The 22,732-nt window shown below is 37.0% G+C and overlaps 1 protein-coding gene across 2 annotated transcripts in view; it reads right to left on the bottom strand.

Moving 5' to 3' along the window:
- Window positions 1–22,732, bottom strand: part of AGPS (alkylglycerone phosphate synthase) — a 107,450-nt gene that overhangs the window by 59,778 nt on the left and 24,940 nt on the right. For both annotated transcript variants that reach the window (XM_080928209.1, XM_080928208.1), the window contains exons 8-11: window positions 22,170–22,250; window positions 17,709–17,834; window positions 15,936–16,044; window positions 9,894–10,021 (exon numbers count right to left, since the gene is read on the bottom strand). In XM_080928209.1, coding sequence (XP_080784335.1) covers window positions 9,894–10,021; window positions 15,936–16,044; window positions 17,709–17,834; window positions 22,170–22,250 — 444 coding nt within the window. The remainder of the gene's footprint in view (window positions 1–9,893; window positions 10,022–15,935; window positions 16,045–17,708; window positions 17,835–22,169; window positions 22,251–22,732) is intronic.

Below are 22,732 nucleotides of genomic sequence, written 5' to 3'. Positions count from 1 at the left end.
CTTGCCAGCGCCACATTTTGGATTTGGGAGCATTTGGATTTGCAGACTGCAGATGACTAAGTTGAAATGTATGGAAAAATGAGAAGAGAATGGAAACTCTAACCCTGTGGCTACAGACAAGACATTCATTCATTCCTCTTGCACTCTATTAACTTTGTGATGACCAAACTATAAAAGGATCTGAGGCCCAAACTGGATTATTGTTTCCTACACAAGATTTTAAAACTGCTAAAGTTTACCAAGGGCTGTTTTTAAAGGAGATATTTTGAACATTTTTTGAGACAGGATCTTGCTATGTAGCCCAGATGTCTGCAAACTCCTCTTGGCACTCCTACTGGTTCAGCCTTCAAAACCTGCCATAAACTTTCCAAACATCTGTCATCAAAGTATCATTTATCAATAAAATCTGTAAAGTTCCAAAGCTCTCTAAAAGCTTAAAATATGTAGTGAAACATTTTTGCTATTACTTGCTTTTAGTTAAACAAATATTTAATTATTATAAAAGGATAAAACACAATTTTACCCAATAAAAGGATTGATAAGATTTTTGTTTTAAAGTCTAAACGGTTTATTTACTCATCTAAATACTAAAGATGAAATAGTTCAAGTGACTTTTCAGAGTCACTGGTAGGTCTGTAGGGACAGTACCATGTGATCTGATACACATGGTGACAGCCTACCACCTCCCACTATCCAGAGTGCTGTGTCTCCAAACTGCTGCCCTGCTTATCCACAGCCCTGTCACAGGCATAACTTGTACCAACTACTTTTCAGATAGACACAAGAATGGGTGAGGTTAAAATACTTGTCCAAGGTCAAACAACTATGAAACAGTAAAGAAGAGACCAAGATCCTGACTACTGACAGTTTTAAGTAACACACCACACACACACACACACACACACACACACGCACACCACACACCAACTAACTACACAGTGCTTAACTTCATATTGGAATCAAAGATTACAACAAAACTATCACACTGGCCATTCTGTGGTCTTACTAAAACTGTAAGTTTTAAAAAATGACAGCCAGAATAATTTCAAGTGTGGTACAAAGGAATCATACTTTGGCTAGAAATTCCTAAAAGCACCACCAGTTTCCACACTAAAGATGGGTCAATTTTCTTCACATTTACAACACCAGGTGCCTGTAATAAAATGAATGCAGTGGCTTCTAATAAAACATATGAAACCTGATTAGGTCAAGTTTCCTTTCTTCCTAAAATGAGCAGAATGTCTACAGATACTTTTACATGTTCTGACATAAGCACACCACCAAACAGTTAGAACTCAGAGATTCTGGGGGGTTAAATTCCTGATGAGAACTGTAAATTCTACCTGCTGCCACCAGCCAGACTCTGGTTCACCTGCCTCAAGGGTGGGTGCTATTCATTAAAACAAGCAACACAAGCGCATGCTGAGGAAAGGGGAGAATGACAGCACTCTCAGTAATGCTGTGGTCAGGAGAGCTGGGCTACTGAGTCTCTTTTGGGGTGGAAACACATCCAGAAAGTACAGATTAACTCTGGCTCCCTAGTTAGAACCTGCATTTGATTTTATCCCCGTAAGCTAGACGTAGTTTCATTGTTCTCTGTTCAGTGCCTAAAGGCTGCAGCAAATCATGGTATGGCAAACTTTTTAAGGTGCAAAGAGCTTGACTGTGCTGCCTATCAAGGATTACTAACAACAAAGCCCAGGCCTGCCTCTCACGCTGCCAATCTGGCAGGCAGGAAAGAAAATTTGTCTGATGGTGAAGGGAAATGCTGGGCAGGAGGTGACATCTACCGTAAAACACAAAATGGTCCAAGGTGTCCTGGAGGCTACAGAACCAAGAGCCAGTCTGTCTCTCCAATGATTTAATTATTAAAATGCAACCCTCTTAAATATGCAAATAAAAATACTGTTTTACAAATAAACTGCTAAAATTCCTTAGATGGCAATGATGTTATGATTACAAACAACTTGTGTTTCTAGATGACTGCTGAAATACTCAGAGTCAAGTGTTACAGTGTCTGCAACTTAAGTCCCAACAGTCCACAGTGTGTAGACAAGGGACAGACAGAAAACATCAGACCTACGAAGATATGCAGGTGCTCACTACAGTGTTTATCCCAGCGTTCTTGGTATACATTTTTCAAAATTAAAAAAATGGAGGAAAGGGTAAGAAAGGTTTAGAACACTTGCTAAATCGTGCAGCTACCAATGTTCACAAAAACTGAGTGTGATTTTAACTTTGTGGCTGAGTTACATGAGCAAATACTACCCCAAAACAAAGTTTCTAACACCAAATTTTAGAAATCTTCAAATTCAAGTCAAAGTCTCATTTTTTTCCAAATTCAAAACATATATTTTCAGTTGCTATCTTGAGTAAGTTCATGTAAGCAAAAAACTTAAAAAAAAAAAGTGTGTAGGTTAGTCTGCCAGCCGTTGGTAACTGATAATTTGTAAATTATTACACATAATTCTAAAAATACGTAGAAGCAGAATTTGAAATAATTGATAGTTACCACAGCCTGGTGGTGGTGGTGGCACGTGCCTTTAATCCCAGCACTCAAGAGACAGAGGCATGCAGAACTCCGTGAGTTTGAGGCCAGCTTGGTCTACATAGTAAGTTCCAACACAGCCAGGACTACAGAGAGAAACCCTGTGTGTGTGTGTGTGGGGGGGGGGGGGGGGGTAACACAGCAACTGCTCAAAGAGAAGCTTCTGTACTCAAACATCAAACCCTGCTCCAATTAGGTTATTTCCGCCACTTTCAAAACTAACTGAGGCGGGTAAGCTGAAAACAGACTCAATCCTCTTTCAAGAATAGAGGCTATAAATTCTAAAAACAGTTAAAAGGTCAAAGTCTCACCAAACCATCCAGTAAGTAACACTGACAGCACTGCATACATAGGGCACTCTGGCCCTAGAGTGACCCCTGCTGGTAGGTGTCAGAAGTAACCTAGAAGGGGATGTTTCAACAAACTAATGGTGGGTTATTAAGAAATCCAAGATATTTTAACAATATACAAACAAAAGTTGCTTACTCCAACTAGAGTTAATAAAATAATTAAGTGCACTTACTAGGGCTTCTCGTGCCTCTGACTTGCACCGCCCAACTCTGCCAGCCAGTCAGTAAACTGCACTAAAAGGTATAAAAACTACTGGGCACTGATTTAAAATCATCAATCATTTTGTCTTGATAAATAAATAAATATAAACACTGAACTCAGAACATGAGTGCAGATTTGACTAAGCCAAATTTCTAACAATTTCTTTCCTTTAAGAGTATTATAACCAGGAATTTACTTGAACCTTAACCTGAAAAGTAAAATTTAGTATTACTCTCTGTGCTTACTTAACAGATTTCAATCCAACTACTTTATAATTTCTTATTATTTAAGAAATACCTCAATTATTAAATTATTAAAATTACTAAAAATTAATATAATTTAATTAATTAAAAATATTCCTGGAAAATGTTTTGCTTACACTAAACCACACCCTTTGCCAGAGAAAATCATACACTTGAGATCAGACACGAGTGGAGATGTCTCTGATTTGACTAGCTTTTCCAAAGTTCAGTATTAATATACCTTCCAATTCCCTCTAAGACTGCTACTACTTTAAGTTATTAAAGATAAATTAAAAGGGTATCTCACTGAATGGTCCTTTATCTGGGCTGCCACAGCTAGTGTGTTATCTCTGAGCTGAAATGGTTTCTTCAGTGTAACCAAGTATTCTGCCCAAATGCCTGAGCCTATCAGATATCCAGGGGACGGCCCACCCTCTCAGATGGGAAAAGAAAGGGGAAATGGGGAGAAGGACCCTGTGAAGGTAGGACTAGTTTTGGGGGACAGCATTTGTGAAGTTAATTAATTAATTTAAAAAGCAAAAAACAAACAAACAAAAAACCCAAATAGTGTTTATGTTTATCAGAAACAAATGCTCCAATATTCAACCCATAGGCAATGCTATGCAAACTTAAACTCTAAAGTTATGTTGTGTCCTTAGTGATTTCCAAACAAACATGAAAGCTTCTCTGTGTAGTTTGCACACGACCTATCTCACTACGTGGCAGAGCACTGAGAGCACAATGCTCCCACACAAAGCCAGCGACAAGTTACTGAAAAGGCCAACGGTAGATGAAACATATGCGTTGAATAAAAGTTCTTAGAAATGAAAGTTTTAAACACAGACAGGTTTCTCCTCTATCTGTGTCAGAGTTGATATAGGTGAAATCATCCTGGAAATGACATGCATATAACTAGGAATCTATACTATAAACAAGATATTTCTTCTTAAAGACAAATATTTCTGTTTTGTTAAGCATAAGTTATATATGTTATTTTGAAGATAATGTCTTTATGCAGCAAGGCAGGTATGGGATACAGTGAGGCCCGTCACTGGATGAGAAGAAAGGATGGGCGGGAACAAAGTTTTGGAAAGAGAAGAAAGGAGCAGAGCGAAGGAAAGCAGCGGGGAGCAACATGGTGGCAGATGTTAAACTCTTCTTTGCGCATAGATACAGGTTGTTATGAATATTTCTAAGGGATGGGTGCTGTCTAGATAGGAAAATTGTATCTTATCAGTTGGATCAGAGGTTATTGTGTGGCAAGTTCTTTCCTATGGTGACATGAGTTCAAGAGAAAGTGTAGAGGCAGGGACAGCAAGCCGGCAGCGGGATTGGGATGTGTGCCTGGCGTGGAACCAAGGGAACTGAGGAAAAGCAGCGTGGTGGGTGCCCTGCTGGACCAGCTCAGGAACCACCCAGGCCAGAGAGGGTGAGAGCAACTGCCACAGTCAGATGAAGCCAGAACTGACTTTTTAAATATTTACTGCGCCATTATTTGGTAAGTATTTCCCTCTGCTTGTAAGAGCCACAAAACAGACAAGTATCTCAACCATAACTTTCTTTTTATTTTCAGTTTAATAAAGGGGCAGTACCTACTTCTAAGTAACTTCTAGCAAAGACCGTGCCATACAATGAATGACCTTCATTTCAGTGGATCACAACTGTAAAAAACCCAATAACCGAATCACTGACGGAAGTTATTCTCTTTAGAGAGAAAAAAAAAGACACACATGAAAATATTAACTTATAATGACAACTGCATTTTATAAGCAGCAAGTACACCCAAAAATTACCGCTGAATATACTTAAGTTTTTTTATAAAGTACATGTCAAAACTAATTTTTGAGCTTATTTGAACTCCTGCAGAATTTATAAAACTCATGCACTATTTCTTCCCTGCTGTAATCTAAATTAACATAAGGAAATACCCATGAATTTAAAATTACTTCAGATGTTGAAAATGAGGTGAGAGAAGCAGAAAGGAGCACCTTTGTGACTGGTGAAGAAGAGGCTGTTGTTTAAATACCTACTGATACCCAAAGGGGCAGCTCCTAAGGAACTGACTAATTTATACCAGTCAGTTTTCTTCTAATGGCAAGAGATGGATGCCCCTCTTTCAAAATGGTAGACATAATCGTAAATTTTTTTAAGATGTACTTATTTTGTATATATGAGTATACCATCTCTTTCTTCAGACACACCAGAAGAGGACACTGATCCCATTAGAGATGGTTTTTAGCCACCATGAGGTTTCTGAGAATTAAACTCAGAACCTCTGGAAGAACAGTCAGTGCTCTTAACCACTAAGCCATCTCTCCAGCCCCAGAATAAATTCTTATTGAAAACAACAAAAAACCAAACCAAACCAAACAAACAAAAACCCTATGTTTTTGTTACTGAGTCTATGTTACTGAGCTTGTTTCAAACACTGTAGAAACAGCCCTGTTGGCTCTGGGCTACCAAGAGAACAGTAAAACGTTGTATCTGGCACTAACAGTACATCCTCATGTCTTACGCTGCCACGGAAAATCTCTTCTAAGAAATTCTAAAGAATCCCTTGCTTATCCATCTACTTCACTGCCCTGCCACTTAGGAGACAGAATTACATTAACCATCCACTAACTCTTCCTTTCTAGCCCCTCAGAAGGCAGTAAAAGGGGACAGTTCCTCACATGGACAAGAGACCTGAGACCTGAGGAGCACCCCACTGCCAGCTGAGACTGTCTAACTGGTCTTTCTCAGTAACAGAACAAAACCCTACAGCGCTGCTTTGCTACTGTAAACAGGCACACATGCTCCTCTCCAAAGGACACTCATCTACCACACAGCTGGCAATTTTGAAAGCAGCTTGAGTGAAAACATTGTAAAAATGACAGTGTGAAATTACAAACAGCCAACACATTATTTAATCAAGAACTGGGCACAAACATAAAACATACACTACCTATTTTAGTCAATCTTAAATTCCACTGTTAGCACCTGAAATTCCAAATCTCAAACTTAGCAACACTGCCGAACTCTGATGATTTAAGCCTTTCTATCTGAAATACTGTTAGAAAAGGAGAAAAAGTACAGCACCTACTACTATTGACATGAGGTTTCTGTTTAGTAAGGCAATAAGGTCAATTATCTCTTAAACCATTAAAAAATTGTATCCATGCTCTAACAATGTCTGTACAATTGCATTATAAGGCATGAAATGTGGGTACCCAAAAGAATGTGATACCACTGAATTGCATTCTTACCCAGTGAGGAACAATGCTTGAGAATAAACTACTATCTACCCAGATTTTTAAATAAGACAAGATTCCTAGTCTATACAATTTGTCTGCAAAAGCTATTTATTACTAAGTGTACAAACTACTCCAAACTCCAGTCTAGACAGGTACTTTCTGATCTGCTCTGCAACCACATGGTGGCACTATCGGTCATTACTCCCCCTATTCCAAATGTATACTCGGTACAGAGAATGGCACTACAATCACCAGTTGAGCATCTAAGATTCTTAGAACCAAGTAAAGGAGCAAGTCTTGCTGCTTTATGCAAGGAAGGAAGAGAGGTCTCTTCAATAGCACAAGAGGCTCTTCTCCGTCACCTTCTAATAGAGCACATCAAACTGTAATAAAAACTGCATCAGACTATATGAATTATTCTTATTGAAACTGAATGGCTCTATAATGTAATAATATTATGAATAAAATTTTTATAGATTTACATAGCACTTCTCTGTAGGTTGTTGTCTTTATGCAGGTGAAGGCAGGCACAAGATAAAACAAGACCTGTCATTGGATGAGAAGGAAGGGAAAGTGGGAATAGTCTTAGAAAGGGGGAGGGAAGCAAGAGAGAGAGAGGCAAGATGGAGGAAGATGAGGATAGACCTTCTCTGCGTGGCTCTGCATAGCTATAGGTTGTAATGAATATTTTATAAGGGATGGATTTGTATAGGATGATTTGTCTTGTCTAGGTGGCTTTGAGTTTATGGTGTGGACATTTTGTGGAGTGTAAAATACATTGAGAAAATCTGAAATAAAACATTGCTAAATTACAAGTTTCTGAAGTTTGAATTTGTCAGGCTGGTTGAAGTGTGGGCAGTCTGCGGCTGGTCCTCTATCTGGAGAGAGACTAACCAGAGGGCAGTCACTGATGAGAAGAATATAATGTTAGTTCTGTACGGCCCACTGGTGCCAGAACTGATATGTCACCAGAGTCAGAGACCACCAGAGTCAGAGAGTGCCTGGGGGCAGTGTGGCATAGAACCACACTGAAACCGGTCACCTCCGCTGAGATGAACATACTCCGCTGATGCCATATGACTATATGACTCTAACTATGCCAGCCATATGCGGTGGTGGATGTACCGCAACACTATTCAATAATGAAAGCAAAGGCATTTTCAAGTGAGTATGTGCAAGGTGAGAAAATGGATGGCCATTCAGGAAAGCATAAAATATTTATACCTGAATTCTAAAGACCAATTAAGAATACCTGCTGATGAACCCACTAACCTGAGGAAAAACTAGAAAACACAGCATTAGCTAACACAGCTGCCATCTTTATAACATAAAGCTTTATAAACATGGCCAAATGTTCTCATCCACCATTTTAACCTTCCCAGTAAGTGCTTCAGCCTTTAAGTGAAGTATGTCCCTAAATCTATATATCTTCCCTTCTTGAACTACACATGCAAGTGTACCTACCTCTAAAGTGTGTTCCTGCATACGTAAGTATGTTTATGCATATATAAGTCTAAAATACTTCCTTTGTTGAAGGGGCCACCACTCTGAAAAGAACCTCTTTGTTCTCTCTGCCTGATGCAGGTAACAGAACACTTTCTACAGAGGAATGAATGACTAGCCAACTAGAAACAAATTAAAACCTACTTTGGCATTCATGTTTCTTTTGCTAAAAAAAAACTCAGGCAATATTGATTAACTAGAAATACCATGTTCAAAACATGACCTAGAGACAACAGGAACTAAGTCTTTGATACATCTGAGAGATGTTTTTTAAAAATTCAAATTAACATGTATTTTAAATTTTTTATTTATTTTTTTAATTTGTTAACTTCCAATTACTCTCTTTAAATTAAAAAAAAAAAAATGTCAGGTACCTGTGCAATTAACTATCTTAGAGTCCAACATAATATGAACGACTGACTAGAGATCTTCCCTTGCCTTTATTAGAGTCTCCTTCCAGCCTACTTTGAGTGCCAACTAGGAAGCTGATCTACACAGGTAATATCAAAGTTCCTTCTGGGGCTAATGTAGTCCCAGCTTTTAATCCCAGCACTCAGGTAGATCCCTTGTGAATTGGAGGCCAGACTGATCTACATAGCAAGTTCCAGGCTTTCCAAAGCTGTGCAGTGAGACTCTCTAACAAAAAGAAAAGGAAAAAGAAAAAGATTCTCTTTCACATACCTGAGGGAGTGTACTAAGGAACTCACTGTATTAAGAGAAAGCCAGAAGGCGTGAAGTACACTGTCTTAACTTCTGTCTGAGAAGGGCCAAAACTATTATCAACTATTGCAGTTCAAACAATGAATAAAGTCAGATATTTCCACACTAAAACGTAGAATGAATTAAAAAGGGTATTTGGTAAAATTTTGTCCTTTTAAAAAAAAGGAAAAATGATAATATATCTCTTTTTAGGAAGGCAGAAAGTAGGAGGATTTTTGTTTTTGTTTATTCCTTTTTCTTTTTCTTTTTTTAAGATTACAAACAAGGAGTTGAAGAAATAGCTTAGTGGTTAAGAGCACTGACTGCTGTTCCAGAGGACCGGGGTTCAGCTCCCAGCACCCCATGGGAGCTCACAACTGTAACTGTCCAAAAAATCTGACACCAATGAACATGAAATAAAATTAATTTTTTTTTAAAAAGGAGTCTTGGGAAAAAAATTAAGTAAAAAAAAAATTACTTAAGCAATAGATGAAACAACATTATAAAAATAAGGAGCACCTACCAGCACATTCTATGCATTAAAAATATTTATCTACATTTTTAAATTCTAAATTTAGAAATTAGTGTTGCTCAGTCACTACTTCCAGTTTCTCCTTTTCTGTTCATTTTTTAAGTGGGGAGGGGCTGTGTTCATTTGTTGAGACAGGGTCTATCGACATAGCCCTGGCTGTCCTAGGACTCACTGTATAGACCAGGCCATGAGCTCACACACATCTACCTGCTTCTGCCTTCCAAGCCCTGGGATAGCTACTTCTAATGTCAATAAATGTTTTATTTAAGGTAAGTTAAATATCACTTCAATTCATAACAAAGTGTATTACTCCCAAATAATTTAAAATATAACATTCAACACAAAGCAGAATCATTTAAAGCCAGGAATTAAAGTGCATATCTTACCTTGGGCCCAAATCACACAGGCCTTCTCAAACAAGAGATAGGTGTGAGAGCAATGTGATACTGAATGAAGTACATGTACTTAGGGAGTCATTGTCTATGTAAAATGTGATTTAAAAAATTACAAATATAACAAAAGTAAATATAAAGAGTACTTGAAGCGCCACAATTACAGCAGAATGTCTTCTACATTGTTCTTACCTGCTTTGCAATTTCTCTTAAACAGGCTACACCTTGTTCAAAGTTAGGGAAAGCGACCGAGCCATACTTTTGGTATTCAGGGGTGGGTCTGATTTTTATTGTAGCTTCTGTTACCACACCAAGAGTTCCTGAAAAAGAAGGGAAAAAATCCATTTTATCACAGGACAATTTTCTAAAACCATATTTAAATTTTTTTAATTGACTGATTCTACTGATTAATTCTATTAGCCATGTTAAATCTATTTGATCTCTTCTGTATGGGGAATAATGGCTAATCAATTCTTCTACAATGAATAATTAAGCAAATTTTATTATTTAAAAAAATGACTTTAGACTAAGTTTTTCTTTTTTATGTATAAGTATTTTAAAACATTCTAAGCTTTCTCCAAGAAAGTTACTCCTAAATGGTTTTTACACACTATAACATATTTAAAGAAAAAATAAAGAGAAACAAGTTATTACATCTTACACATATTGTCAAAGGTATATTCTGATGTGTCAGTATTTTCTATGAAAAGATTTACTGGGCCAAAAAGAAGCTAAATATCTTTTAAAATGATTGAAGGATTCTGAGGAACTATGACCTTGTCTTGTGTCCTCAGATTTAGGACATAGAAAGACATAAACATTACTTTTTCACAGGTGTCACCAAAAATGATTAGAAAACAGATATTTTCATTATGACTCATAACTATCAAAATTACAGTTATTGAAGTAGCAATTAAAATAATTGTATGGGTGGGAGGGGTGTCACACAACATGAGGAACTATATTGAAGGGTGAAGGCATTAGGAAGGTGAGATGTTAAGGCAATACATATTTGACAGTGGAGAGGGAGGCGGGAAAAGAGGCTGGAGGAGAAGAGAGGGAGATTGACAGAGGAGGAGAGGAGGCAGATGTGTATGTTTCTCTCGGTGCATCTCTATCTAGGTTGATGAGGTTGTCATAATTATTTCTAAGGGTTTCTATGAGTCAAATTTATCTCATATAGATGGGCGGTTTATATCTTTATCTACTGGTTGTAAGCTTATTGTGTAGAGGGTTTGTGGATTGAGAATTTAACATATAAACCTGTTTGATAAGTTGATGGTTGTGAGTCATGTTTGTGCCAGGTGGTGGAGGAAAAGAACACACCGGGACGGTCGTATTCACCCAGGACAGAAGCAACAGGGGCGGTGGAGTGAACCGCACCTGAGTCCTTAGAGGCGGCATAAAGCTGTTAGAGATCCCCGCTGTGCTACAGTGCCCCTGGTGCCAGCACTAGCACAGGATAAAGTTAAGCCACTTTTCAATAATTACCGCAACAGAAAACCACTGTCCTAGATAATTAAAATGTATTGTCACTGCTGAAGACACACTTTCAAATATACTCAAATATGGTAAAGGTGTTCCATGCAAATACAGTACCAATGCCAGACAAAACAGACTTTAAACAGAATGTTATTACACAGAAAGAAACACTCTGAATGATAAATTACTGGGAAGACACACAATTATTAAAGATGATGCTAGTAACAGGAAGTGAACATATGACAGAGACTGTTACAAATGAAATGGATAATGAATATTTGGAGATCTCAATACCCCACTTTCAGTCTGACTTAAGAACTAAACAAAGGGAAGACTAAACAATGATTTAAGTGAATTTGACCTCATTCATACCATACCATGCAGCAAGAGCAGAACGTAAATTCTTCAGGACAGTCCATAAATTAGGCAATACAACAAACTTAAACAGATTTTCAAAGACTTCAGTAATATAAACTATGTTCCTATTATGGTTGGATATAAAATGCCACCCCCAAAGGCTATATGCTTAAACCCCTGGTCTCTACCTGTTGAGGTGCTGTTTTAGGAGTCTGTGGAACCTTTTGGAGGTAAGTTGCACTGGAAGCCTCCACTGTCACTGGAGGGCTGGCAGTGAGAGTTACAGAATGACCCTACTTCTACCCAAGCCCTCTACTTCTTGGTCTATGGCAAGATGATTAACAAGCCCCATGCTCCTAGCAGACTTCAAGCCACTGCCATCACCATATCCCCCTGCACAGACCAGTACAAACGGTTCCTCCCACAGTAGCTTTGTGCCTAGTATTTAGTCAAGTTGTTAGAAAAATAACTAAGACAGCAAACTGGTATCAGGAATGGGGTTTTTGCTATAATAAACTTGACCATGTGGTTCTCAGGATTTTAGATATGGTTTGTGAGAAGAATATGGAAGTATGAAATAGGACTTTAGAGAGGTCCTAGAATGCCATTAACAGAACTTAACGGATGATTCTAGTAAAAGTTTGGAAGAACAGATGCTGGTAAAAACATAGACAGTAAGGGATTCATGAGATTTCAAAGGGAAATAACCATGTTCTACTAGCCTCACTCAAGATATAACCCCATCAATGTCTCCTTCCTGGACTCTAGCTTTCACAGAGACTCCAAGTTAAATAAGCAAATATGACGTGAGCTTGGGTCTAACTTCTTTCTTTTATATGGAATTGCATAGGATTCAGAATAGTCAAAATAAAAAAAAAAATTTAAAAACAGAAAAAAGGACTATACATCTTAATTTAAAAATATGTACCTGTGGTATACATTGAAGATAATGATTCCCTCTCTCCCAGAATCAATCAATATTTATTTCAGCAGCAAGAGCTAGAGCCTTGTGAGTGCTCCTAATCCTACCAATCAATACTGGATTGTTGATGGACAGTCTTTACAAAACCAGAGCTGCTGTGAGTTCACAACTGCCATGACTGTGGCCTGGCAGGAAGGCGGCACTCCAGCCCTGCTTCCTATCCGCACTCCTATGTTTTGTACTATTAAGTTTGCTCTTTGACAATCCCATAAATGGATATAATGTAAACCGGTTACTCTCTTGACTCTCTCTTAAGAGACAAATACCAATTCATCACAAATTTTCCAAAATAACTTACTTTAGGAAATGATTATTACATTATTCTAATATCATCAGACAAAAAATACTAAGTATGATGTAACATAGGATCTAACATCCTCACAGAAAAAATATGATTGGTATGAAAAGTATCTTACGAAAGTAATAAGTATTATAATCCAAGCTGACTTCACTACAGAAAGTAACATTGTATAATTTATTTGGGATTGCTGGTCACAGAAGTCTCAAAGGCCTCCAAAATACTACAAGTTCTTTACAGCCCTTTTGTTGCCCACTAGATCTAGAAGATAAGACTCTATTGCTAAAAATACCACACACCTCAGTTGCAAGATATAGAGCAAGCAAGCTGAGCCAGTCAAGTGCTGTGAGAAAAAGCATCACGGTCCAATCTAGCTGTGAGCCCTAGGAAGGACAAAAGCAACCTATCAGGAAACCTGTGCCCTCGCTCCTAAGAAGAAACCCATGTTATTTAGTACTAAGACGCAAGTGTTTTCCTGAACAAATAAAGCCTCACATAAATTGAAAATACACTCTGAAGTAATTCCGTCATCATTGAGAGAAACAGTGTACAAGAGTTACTGGAGATACAAGGATCGTCATTGGTTAAGAACACTGGCTGATGGTCCAGAAGACCTAGGTTTGATTCCCAACACTCACATGGTTCACAATTCCAGGGTGCCCAATACCTTCTTCTGGCTTCCATAGGGATTGCATATACATGGTGAACAGAAATACAACAAAGACACATAAAAGTAAATACACATAAAATTAAAAATAAAGGGGAACAAAAAAAATGGTGTCACCTGATTCTAAATCTGTCCTCTTCCTTTTCTCCCTGTACAAGGCCAATGACTTCAATATTAGAAGAAAAAAAAAGATTAAATGAATATAACAAAATGCCTTACAAGCTTCAAATCACCTCTAAGTAAAGATAAAAAGAAAAGCTTCCCTTTGACCTTCTGTAATTTTCAACACTACAGAATTTAAATGTGAAGAGGATTGAAGGGATGCTTAAGCAATTTATCACACAAGGAGTTGAGGGCAGCGGGTAGACTGTCTAACGCCTGTAATCCCAGCATTTGGGAAACTGAGTCAAGAGGATTATAAATTTAAGACCAGTCAGAGCCACATAGTAAGTGCCAAGCCAGCCTAGGCTGAAGAACAAGATGCCCCAAAAACAAACAGGCAAATAAACAAAAACAAAAAAAGCAGGAGCAGAGGAAGATGAGAAAAAGAGTAGAGCAATTAGGGACTAAGAAAATACATACAAGGGCTGGAGAGATGGCTTGGTGGTTAGAGCACTGGCTGCTCTTCCAGAGGTCCTGAGTTCAAATCCTAGCAATCACATGGTGACTCACAACCATCTGTAATGAGATCTGATGCCCTCTTCTGGTATGTCTGAAGACAGCTACAGTATACTTATATATAATAAATAAATCTTAAAAAAAAAAAAAAAAAGAAAATACATACAAAATGATGCCTAGCAGACCTTCAGACAACAATATGCCAAAATATTATAGAAAACCATAATCCTAAACAGGTCCTATAGAGGACCACAAATATATAAGGAAATTTGAAAAAGGCTAAGAAACAAGTCAGGTATGGTAGTACATGCCTTTAATCCTAGCACTCAGAAAAATGGAAGCAGGTAGATCTCTGCGTTTGAAGTCAGACTGGTCTTCATATAAGTTCTAGGACAATCAGAACTACATAATAGAGACCCTGTCTCAAAAAGATGAACTACAAAGAAGAAAATGATAAGAATCAAGAAGAGCAGTACTAATAAAGCCAGGGGATTTTGTGCCCACGTGCACTCACCCTCATGCATACACACAAAACAATGGTACTCACACATAAACCTACCTACACCCACCTACACACACCCTATCACCTACATTACCAGACACACCAACCTACACACAAAAACCAAATAAATCCCACAGCCATCACAAATAACCAATCTATTTCAAATATGTGATATGATCTCTATCATATCATTATTGTTTGTTCTTTCTTTGCTGTTACTGTCAAAGATCAGGACTGATAGGTTATTTCTCTACCAATGAAATGAGCCAATTAAATGTTGTCCTTGTAAGAGCTGGCTCGGTCATGGTGTCTGCTCGCAGCAGTAAACCCTAAGACAGCCAGCAAGCACATGGAATCCTTCAAATAAGTCATTCCCAGCACCTTGGCCCCAGCCAAAGATAAGCATTCACCTTAAAGCCTCTAACAACTCCCCAAAGGATTTAAATAGCCCTTGCTACCCCCCCACTTAAAAGAGCTGTTCAATGAGAAGTCAGTTGGTTTCTCATCTTGCCAGAAGTCTCCTCACTGCCCTTTAACCCCTGACCTCTACCCCAAGCAGAATAGGAACAAGTTATTATAGTTGTTCTTTCATTCATACATATATAGCTAATTTAAACTTTGTTTAAATTTATCATATTTCTCTGAATTTAAAGAGATGCCCCTTTTCTATGCCACAATCTGAAAAACAGGCCCAAGTTTACTCATGCCATTCCCCAATTCCCCACTATGTTTACTCAACAGTTTGCAAAACAGAAGGAGTTACACATTTGGAAGATCTGAAGAATGACATTTTGGTCTATCCAACATTAGCAAGCAAGCAATAAATAAACTTACAAAATAAAAGTTTAAATAACAAGTTTAAAAGATACATGAATAAATGGAATTTAAAGCAGTTTCTAAAATCATCTAGCACTAAGTAACAAGACACATAGTTACAGGAAAACGAGAGAGAGAAAGTGTTTTGTCAACCTTTCTCCTATAACTGTGACAGGGTTAAACTGAAATGCACAAAGTTAAAATACTGAAGCTCTAACCACTGTCCCTTAAGATCCACTAAAAATTTTAAAAACAATAAAATAAAACCAAAGAGTCACCCTGTCTTTAGAAATATAAAAGACCAAAGTGTAGAAGGAAATTGAGTAAGTCATTTTCATTATTAAAGCTTTATGAAGTATGAATTAAAAAACAATAATAAAAACCTCATTGCTCTTTAAATATATTAAGCAAACCATTTTTTCATAGATATCACATACTGTGTGATATCACAGACTTTCACAACGTGAAATCCTTAACTGCATATTTTCTAACAACTTCACAAGTCCACCGACCTTCAGACCCCATGATGAAGTGATGGATATCAGGGCCTGTTGACATACGAGGTCCTTGGGAACTTTTCTCTATCACACCTCTAGGTGTTACCATTTTCATATGAACCACCTGTTTAATACAATGCACAATGAAAATTCCACACATCTGTTAGTTCTACGTCTGTACTTGTACACATGTTCATTTATAATAAATTACATCTTTATAATAAAACACTTCTTATTAAATAGTGAGCTACGACATAAGTTGTGATGACCTTCAGAATTCTCACATCTTTTGGTGATTTGTACACTGAGGATAAATATAATAATTTTCAACATTTTTCTAACAGTGAGATACAAGTATCATGACTCAACTGTATTTTTAAGTCTATACTTTTGTTAAAAGATTGTAAACACTTAGAAACTTTTTGTGAGTTCTACTGTAGTCACAAAGACTAAGATACCAGTCTTATTAAGCATTTACATAAACCATGTAAATTATGGGCTTCAAAGGACACATATGTTACAAAAAAATTTAAAACAAAATGTGCTACATAGTAACATGCAGTAAGCATGTTGGTTGTAGCAGAATCTTTGTCCCTTAAACTCTTTAGGAAAAAAGTAAACAAAATTATACACTGCAGGGTCTATCAAGTACTACTTGACTTATCAAGCTGTTAATAATCTAAAACCCAAAATTATTTTTCTCTACAACTGGATTTAGTTTGAATACAAAAAAGAAAACTGCTTTTTTTTACATTTCTTAAACAGAATAGCAAGCATTTTGGAAGAGTTCATGTAAAATACTGGATACTAGTAAGAGCTACTATCTCTCATGAAATTTATCTGATATTCCTATCAACAGAAGTATTAATAAAACCCGAGACCTTAGGCTTGAAAAGCAAAACAAGAACAATGTTAGGAATGTTACTTCAATTAAACAGCCCCATAGGTTCTTCTAAAGTACTATCAACTACCAGCATAGTGTTGCCTGCCTATAACCCCAGCAAATGAAATGAAATAGGAAAATTGCAAGTTTGAGGGCAGCCTGGATTAAGTAGCTAGACCATGTAGGAAAATGTCAAGTTAAATAAATATCAAAATACTGAAGATTTTTAAAAAATCATGAAGAACCTACTATACACCAGATTGGTGAAATTTTCTTTTAATGACCTTTGATCATATAATAGTTCTAATATAATTACTGTATTTTACAGAAAAAAAACTGAAGCTGGGAAAGGTAAACCAATTTTCCAAGGTCACGTAACCTATCCCCAGAAAAGCTACAAATACAATAAATGTCACCCAATATCTAATAAGGGGCCCAGAGTCACAACACTGTTTTGCTCCCAGAAGACTGGCACATGTTAAACATGACAGCTTATATAATTACTCAACAGAACCATTTCAGTGAGGTGCAACTGTACAGAGAAAAAAAGAATTTCTTCAGAAAAAGCAAATGTAAAATCTCCTATAGCAGGAATAACAATGATATCACCAAAAAAGGACTGAACTCTTGATAAATATGTAAAATGGTTATTTGCATATTTTTGAAGTTAGATAGTATAATATCTAGAAACATTAAATGAGTCACTTTTAAAAGGGTATCCTGCAATATGACCACAGTTATATTTTTAATTGCTTCTACTACACACAATCAGTATTACTATAATCAAAGGAAATATATTTTGAAGACATTTACCATCCAATCCTTAATTTTTAAAGACTTTAAATATATTATCCTAGTTTCTAAATAAATACTAATCACTAAACAGTAACTAGAAATAAATTTACCAGGTCCTCAATATTGCCATAGATGTTTTTCTTCATGCCTGATGCTCGAGTAGATATCCATCCTCCCACAGTGCTGAATTCTAGGGAGTCCGGTTCATGACCTGTACAATAACCACTTTCTTTAAGCTGCAAACCAAAAATTTTAAATTTTACTGGCAAAAATGGCCCCATTTCACATAGCATTCAATACATCCTATTCAATTCCTTCTATTTGTTTCTAGTATTTTTGACACATTAAAGACTGTAAAGAAAACTTTTTTGCCTAGTGGAAAACTTTCGTAAAAGTGAAAAGGTATAGGACAAAAAACCACTACTCTTCACACTATTTTGTTTTTAAAGCCAGCTGACTCGTCCTTGTGCTGTAACCTCTTGAAGAGGTATGTTAGATACGTATGGAGATCAGAGTATGCTTAAGTAACTGCCAAATTCACCTAACACTTCCAATAAATAAAGCAGTTCATCTCCCATTCTCCCCTATCCTAATATAATATGCAGCAGGCCTCCAAAAATCTGAGCAAATTGCCTGTACTTAATTCTCTCAAGGAGTCATGTGTTTTAATGTACAGCCATCTGGCTAGGCTTCCCCAACGCAATACCATCATTTACTTGTGATGTGGACCAAACATTCTTGTGCATTAAATAGTCACTTGTTTCTCATTTTTCTATATTAGCTGGGCTTCACCATCTGCACAGCACCTGAGGTTGAATAGATGCCCTTTACTGCAATAACACCAAAGCCATTCCCCGGGAATCATTTTAGAGTCTCGGTCATCTCCTGTCAAATGGTACAGACACCACCATCTGTACGCTCACTGTTGCCTGCACTCAAGTCCATCAATCTGTGTTGACCATCTGAGCGTCATCCAGTGCAGCAACTGCTTTTATTTCTCAAGTAAGCCATGCAGAGATGCAGAGGATGTCAGTGGTATTTGTGCCCACGTATCATCAAAGTGTAAGTATGGCCTGAAATCCATAGTGTATAAACCCATTACCTTAAGATTCACAGGACATCAATGCAAATTCTATTTCTAATTTTGCTTCTAGGAAGACAAATTTGAAAGAACATCAATTGTTACTTTTTTCACTAGATATATATTTTTAAGAGGTTAGTAAGCAACCACAAATAAGCAAGATTAAAAATGAAAATTATCAATATATTAGATGTCTTCCTTAGCTTCATCTTCAAAAACTCTATATTAACATTATTTTCTCAAATTTATTAAATGAGAAAAAAAATTCACGAATCCCTAAGATACGTTAGCAACTAGGCAGGGGTTTGTCTTGTCCGATGGTGTCGGTGCTTCAGCAGTGCTCGGTGTCAAACTCTAAATGACAGCAACTTATTCTATGATGCCTACGCCTTACTGAAAGCATTAGAAAAATAAAACAAAAATATATATGAATCATAATTCAAAAAGCTTACTGACTTGCTCATCATGTTTTGCTCTTAAAGACCCAAGACCCACCAGTCTAGAGGTAGTACCTTCTACAATGGGCTGGGCCCGCCCACCATCAGTCACTCATTAAGAAAGTGCCCTGTAGGCTTGCCTACACCTGAGCTTATGGAGACATCTTCTCAGTGAGGTTCTTACCTCTCAAACAACTCTAGCCTGTGTCAAGTTGACATAAAACTAGCCAGCACAGGTGGCCAGACTGCTATAACACTGTTCCTAAAAATTTAATAAACATTTAAGGTTATGAAACTTCAGACTTACAATTCTCCAATTTGAAAAAATGGCAGTCTAGCCCTATATAGTATATCAGAGTTAGAAAATAAGCCATATACTAAAATGATCCATAGTATGATTGAACATGTGACACATATTTGCTATTTATAATTATGATTTATCAATGCTCTGTGATAATTAAAGATTCTTGTAATGCTAATTCTCCCCATAAGTTCAGCAGCCATGTTGGAAAGGGAGTTTATTGGAAGAACAGTTTCTGGACATTGGGCTTTGGCTATGGGAAGTATAAAGTCAGAGGGATATAAAACAAGGTAGAGGGGCTACAAAGTAAGGGATGTTAGAGAGATGACTGCAAGTTTTATCCCCACAACTTCAGCTTTTATAATGCTGAGTTTGAAATTCCTATTATACGAGCAAAGAAAGAAAACAGCCAGGAACTGTATATGGCCGTCTACCCTTCAGGAAAGAAATCCACACTGAGAATGAGTGTGGAAATCTTCAGATATAAAAGGAATAAAGGTTAGTGTACCTGTATGAGCTAATGTCTGACAGAAATTAATGGGATGAAGTTCTCAATGTGTTAGTCACATTATCCATGAACTTTGCTGTAGCTGTCATCACCATTTTTCTCAGTGACACAGAAGTACCTGTGTCAGATCTAGATGTGAAATTTACAGGAAGGGCTAGTGGCTACTTGAAACAAAAACAAAACAAGAAACTATGAAATTATCAATGATGCTATCTCTGAAAAGAAAAAAATTAAGCTCACAAATCCTCAGATTATCAAGCCAAAAAAGTTGCCAAGAATGTAAAAAGCTCCTAAAGAAATCCTAAAATCCATAAGTGGCATGTTAGTGACAAGCCTTAACATTTACGCATACTAAAATCCAATGTGATTTATAAATTAAAGGGATCAGGATCTGCTAGGCAGCTTCTGTTTGTGTCATTTTAAATGTCTCTGGGGAATGAGCATGGCAGTGTTAGCTGGTTGTCTCGTCTGAATTATAAACTGAAGGACACAGAGTTTGAGGAGTGATCTAATAGAGACAGCTACTGGCCCACAGCAACCACTGGAGGCCCTGGTGCTTCTGTGTCATACTGAGAGAAACCACACAGCAGTGAAAATCTCAGAAGCACCTCTTGGAGGAAATGTCACTTAAATTCCAAGGAGGTATGTTCCTTGAATTTTATTTCTAACCTTTAAAAAAAAAAAAAAAAAAAGGAAAACTTGGAAAGGTTAAAATAGTATATCAAGTGCTATAATAAAGGATATAAAACAGAAAGCCCTTAAGAAAATGGCTGCCAATAATGTCTCTCAGACAAGCTAATGGTGAAGTAATCCAGGCCTTTGAATGTCTCTCACTGAGCACTGTCACAGCTCGGACAAGCGCTTATCTTCACTATATAGAGCCTTGACCTGCTTGAAGATTTCTGACAGTACCTCAAGTCTGCTCAATTTTAAGCAGCTGTGATTCTTTTTCACCCCTGAAAGTGAGCAGCCTCGGTTGGGCAGCTGTAGGTATTTGCTGTCTGCTCAACTCTTCACGTGTAATTTCACAAAAACTACTCAGAAGTTTCAAAAATCTTTCTCAGTATTTTAAGAAAAATTTTCAAGAATCAGTGACAAGTAGGTCAACTTTAATCATCTCAAAAAATAGGGAAAGAAAATAAAAATACAATCAACAACCACACACTGTCTGTGTCTTATTAAAGGATCAGGGACAAACTAGAATCTAGTTTAAGCACACAGTAACTGGTATGTCAACCAAGAAATAGCAATTCCTAATTTTTGATTATAAAAGCTAGATTACAACCATCTTGACCATATTTGGGGAAATTTAAAACTCAATTTTTAAATTTTGCTTAGGTTCATATTTTATGTGTACTGTCTGCAGTATGCCGTACATCAATCGCATGCATCATGTATGTCTGTATACCACATGCATGCAGTGCCCATGCAGGCCAGAAAAGGGTAATGGATCCACTGGAACTGAAGTTGCAGAGTGTGTGAGCTGCCACACAGCGGCTGAGAATTACACCCAATACTCTTAAACTGAGCCATTTCTCCAACACTCAAGAATCAATTCATCTTAACAACTGCCTTCATAGAATCCATAAACAGAAACAGTAAAGACTTCTTAAATACTGAGAAAGAGTCCTAATTTCTGATTTGTAGATATTATTATGTTAACAGTAGTGCCAATAGATGCTTCCTATATACTGTTTTCTCTGTGGAATATCATATTTAATCCTTTAGCAGCCCTGTTATTATATATCACTGCACACACGCCTTCCTCAGAGCTGTTGTCTTCACCTGAGCCCCTCCCTCTTCCTAACTCTGCCTCATTCTCCAGTTTCACTTTATCTTATTAATTATTAAAGTTATTATGCCAAATAATGAATTTCATTATGGCATATCATATACAATTTGTTCTTATTCATTCCCTTCTATTGAAGCCTTATTTTAAATGTCAAACTTCTATGATATATAATTGTCCAAGTTCTTCCTACCTGGCCCCTTTTGATGACACAAGCAAGTTAAATTCAGTCTTACCCTGAATCACCCACTGTCTATTTCTCCAACTTTCTATCCCAATATAAGGCCCCTGAGAGTAGGGGATAGTGTCTCATTCACTACTGTACTATGAGTTCTAGTTCAGCCTACAACAAAAACTGAGCAAATTCACTGAGTGAACAATGTATTATTGAAAGGTAGTTCCTTCAGACACAGAATACCACTGTTTAGAAAACGTTAATTAAAGAGATAACATACCTGTCTTTCCAAATCTTGTCCAGTTATCCCAGCCTCTACATGAGCTGTCAGATTGTTCTCATCAACCCAGAGAATTCGGTTCTGTTACAAAGGAAAAGAAGTCTCATTCCTTTGAGCCATTAATGTTTTCTTAGGAAATACCTAAATTTCAAATTCAAAGCTTCAGTAACAAGGTAGTAATCAGAGGTAAGGAAAGTAAACCCCCTTACTCTATACTATGATATTGCAGCAAGATCAGTATAGTATGCATGCACTGGATAGAAAGAAACATACACTTATCTTTGTGCTGACATTAAACTAAACACAACTGCTTAGCTATCTAGTAACTATCTGGTCCTAGTGAGGCCTTGTTTGTAAAATGTAGACAGCAGTGATACATAATGACAGGACTGGATACCCTCTGGAATAACTGCACTTACTAAATAACTACCAATAAAATGGTTTTCCAGCATTTTTAATTAACCATACTCAGATACATATTACATATGTGTATCTTCTTTTGAATCCCAAGGAAGTTTTTTTATGTTTAACATATTCCATTTCTTTTTTTTTTTTTTTTTTTT

This window comes from Micromys minutus (assembly GCF_963924665.1).
Source record: "Micromys minutus genome assembly, chromosome: 13".
In the NCBI taxonomy this organism is placed as follows: domain Eukaryota; kingdom Metazoa; phylum Chordata; class Mammalia; order Rodentia; family Muridae; genus Micromys; species Micromys minutus.
The sequence above is the reverse complement of the archived record's forward strand: the minus strand, read 5'-3'. Positions and strand labels throughout refer to the sequence as shown.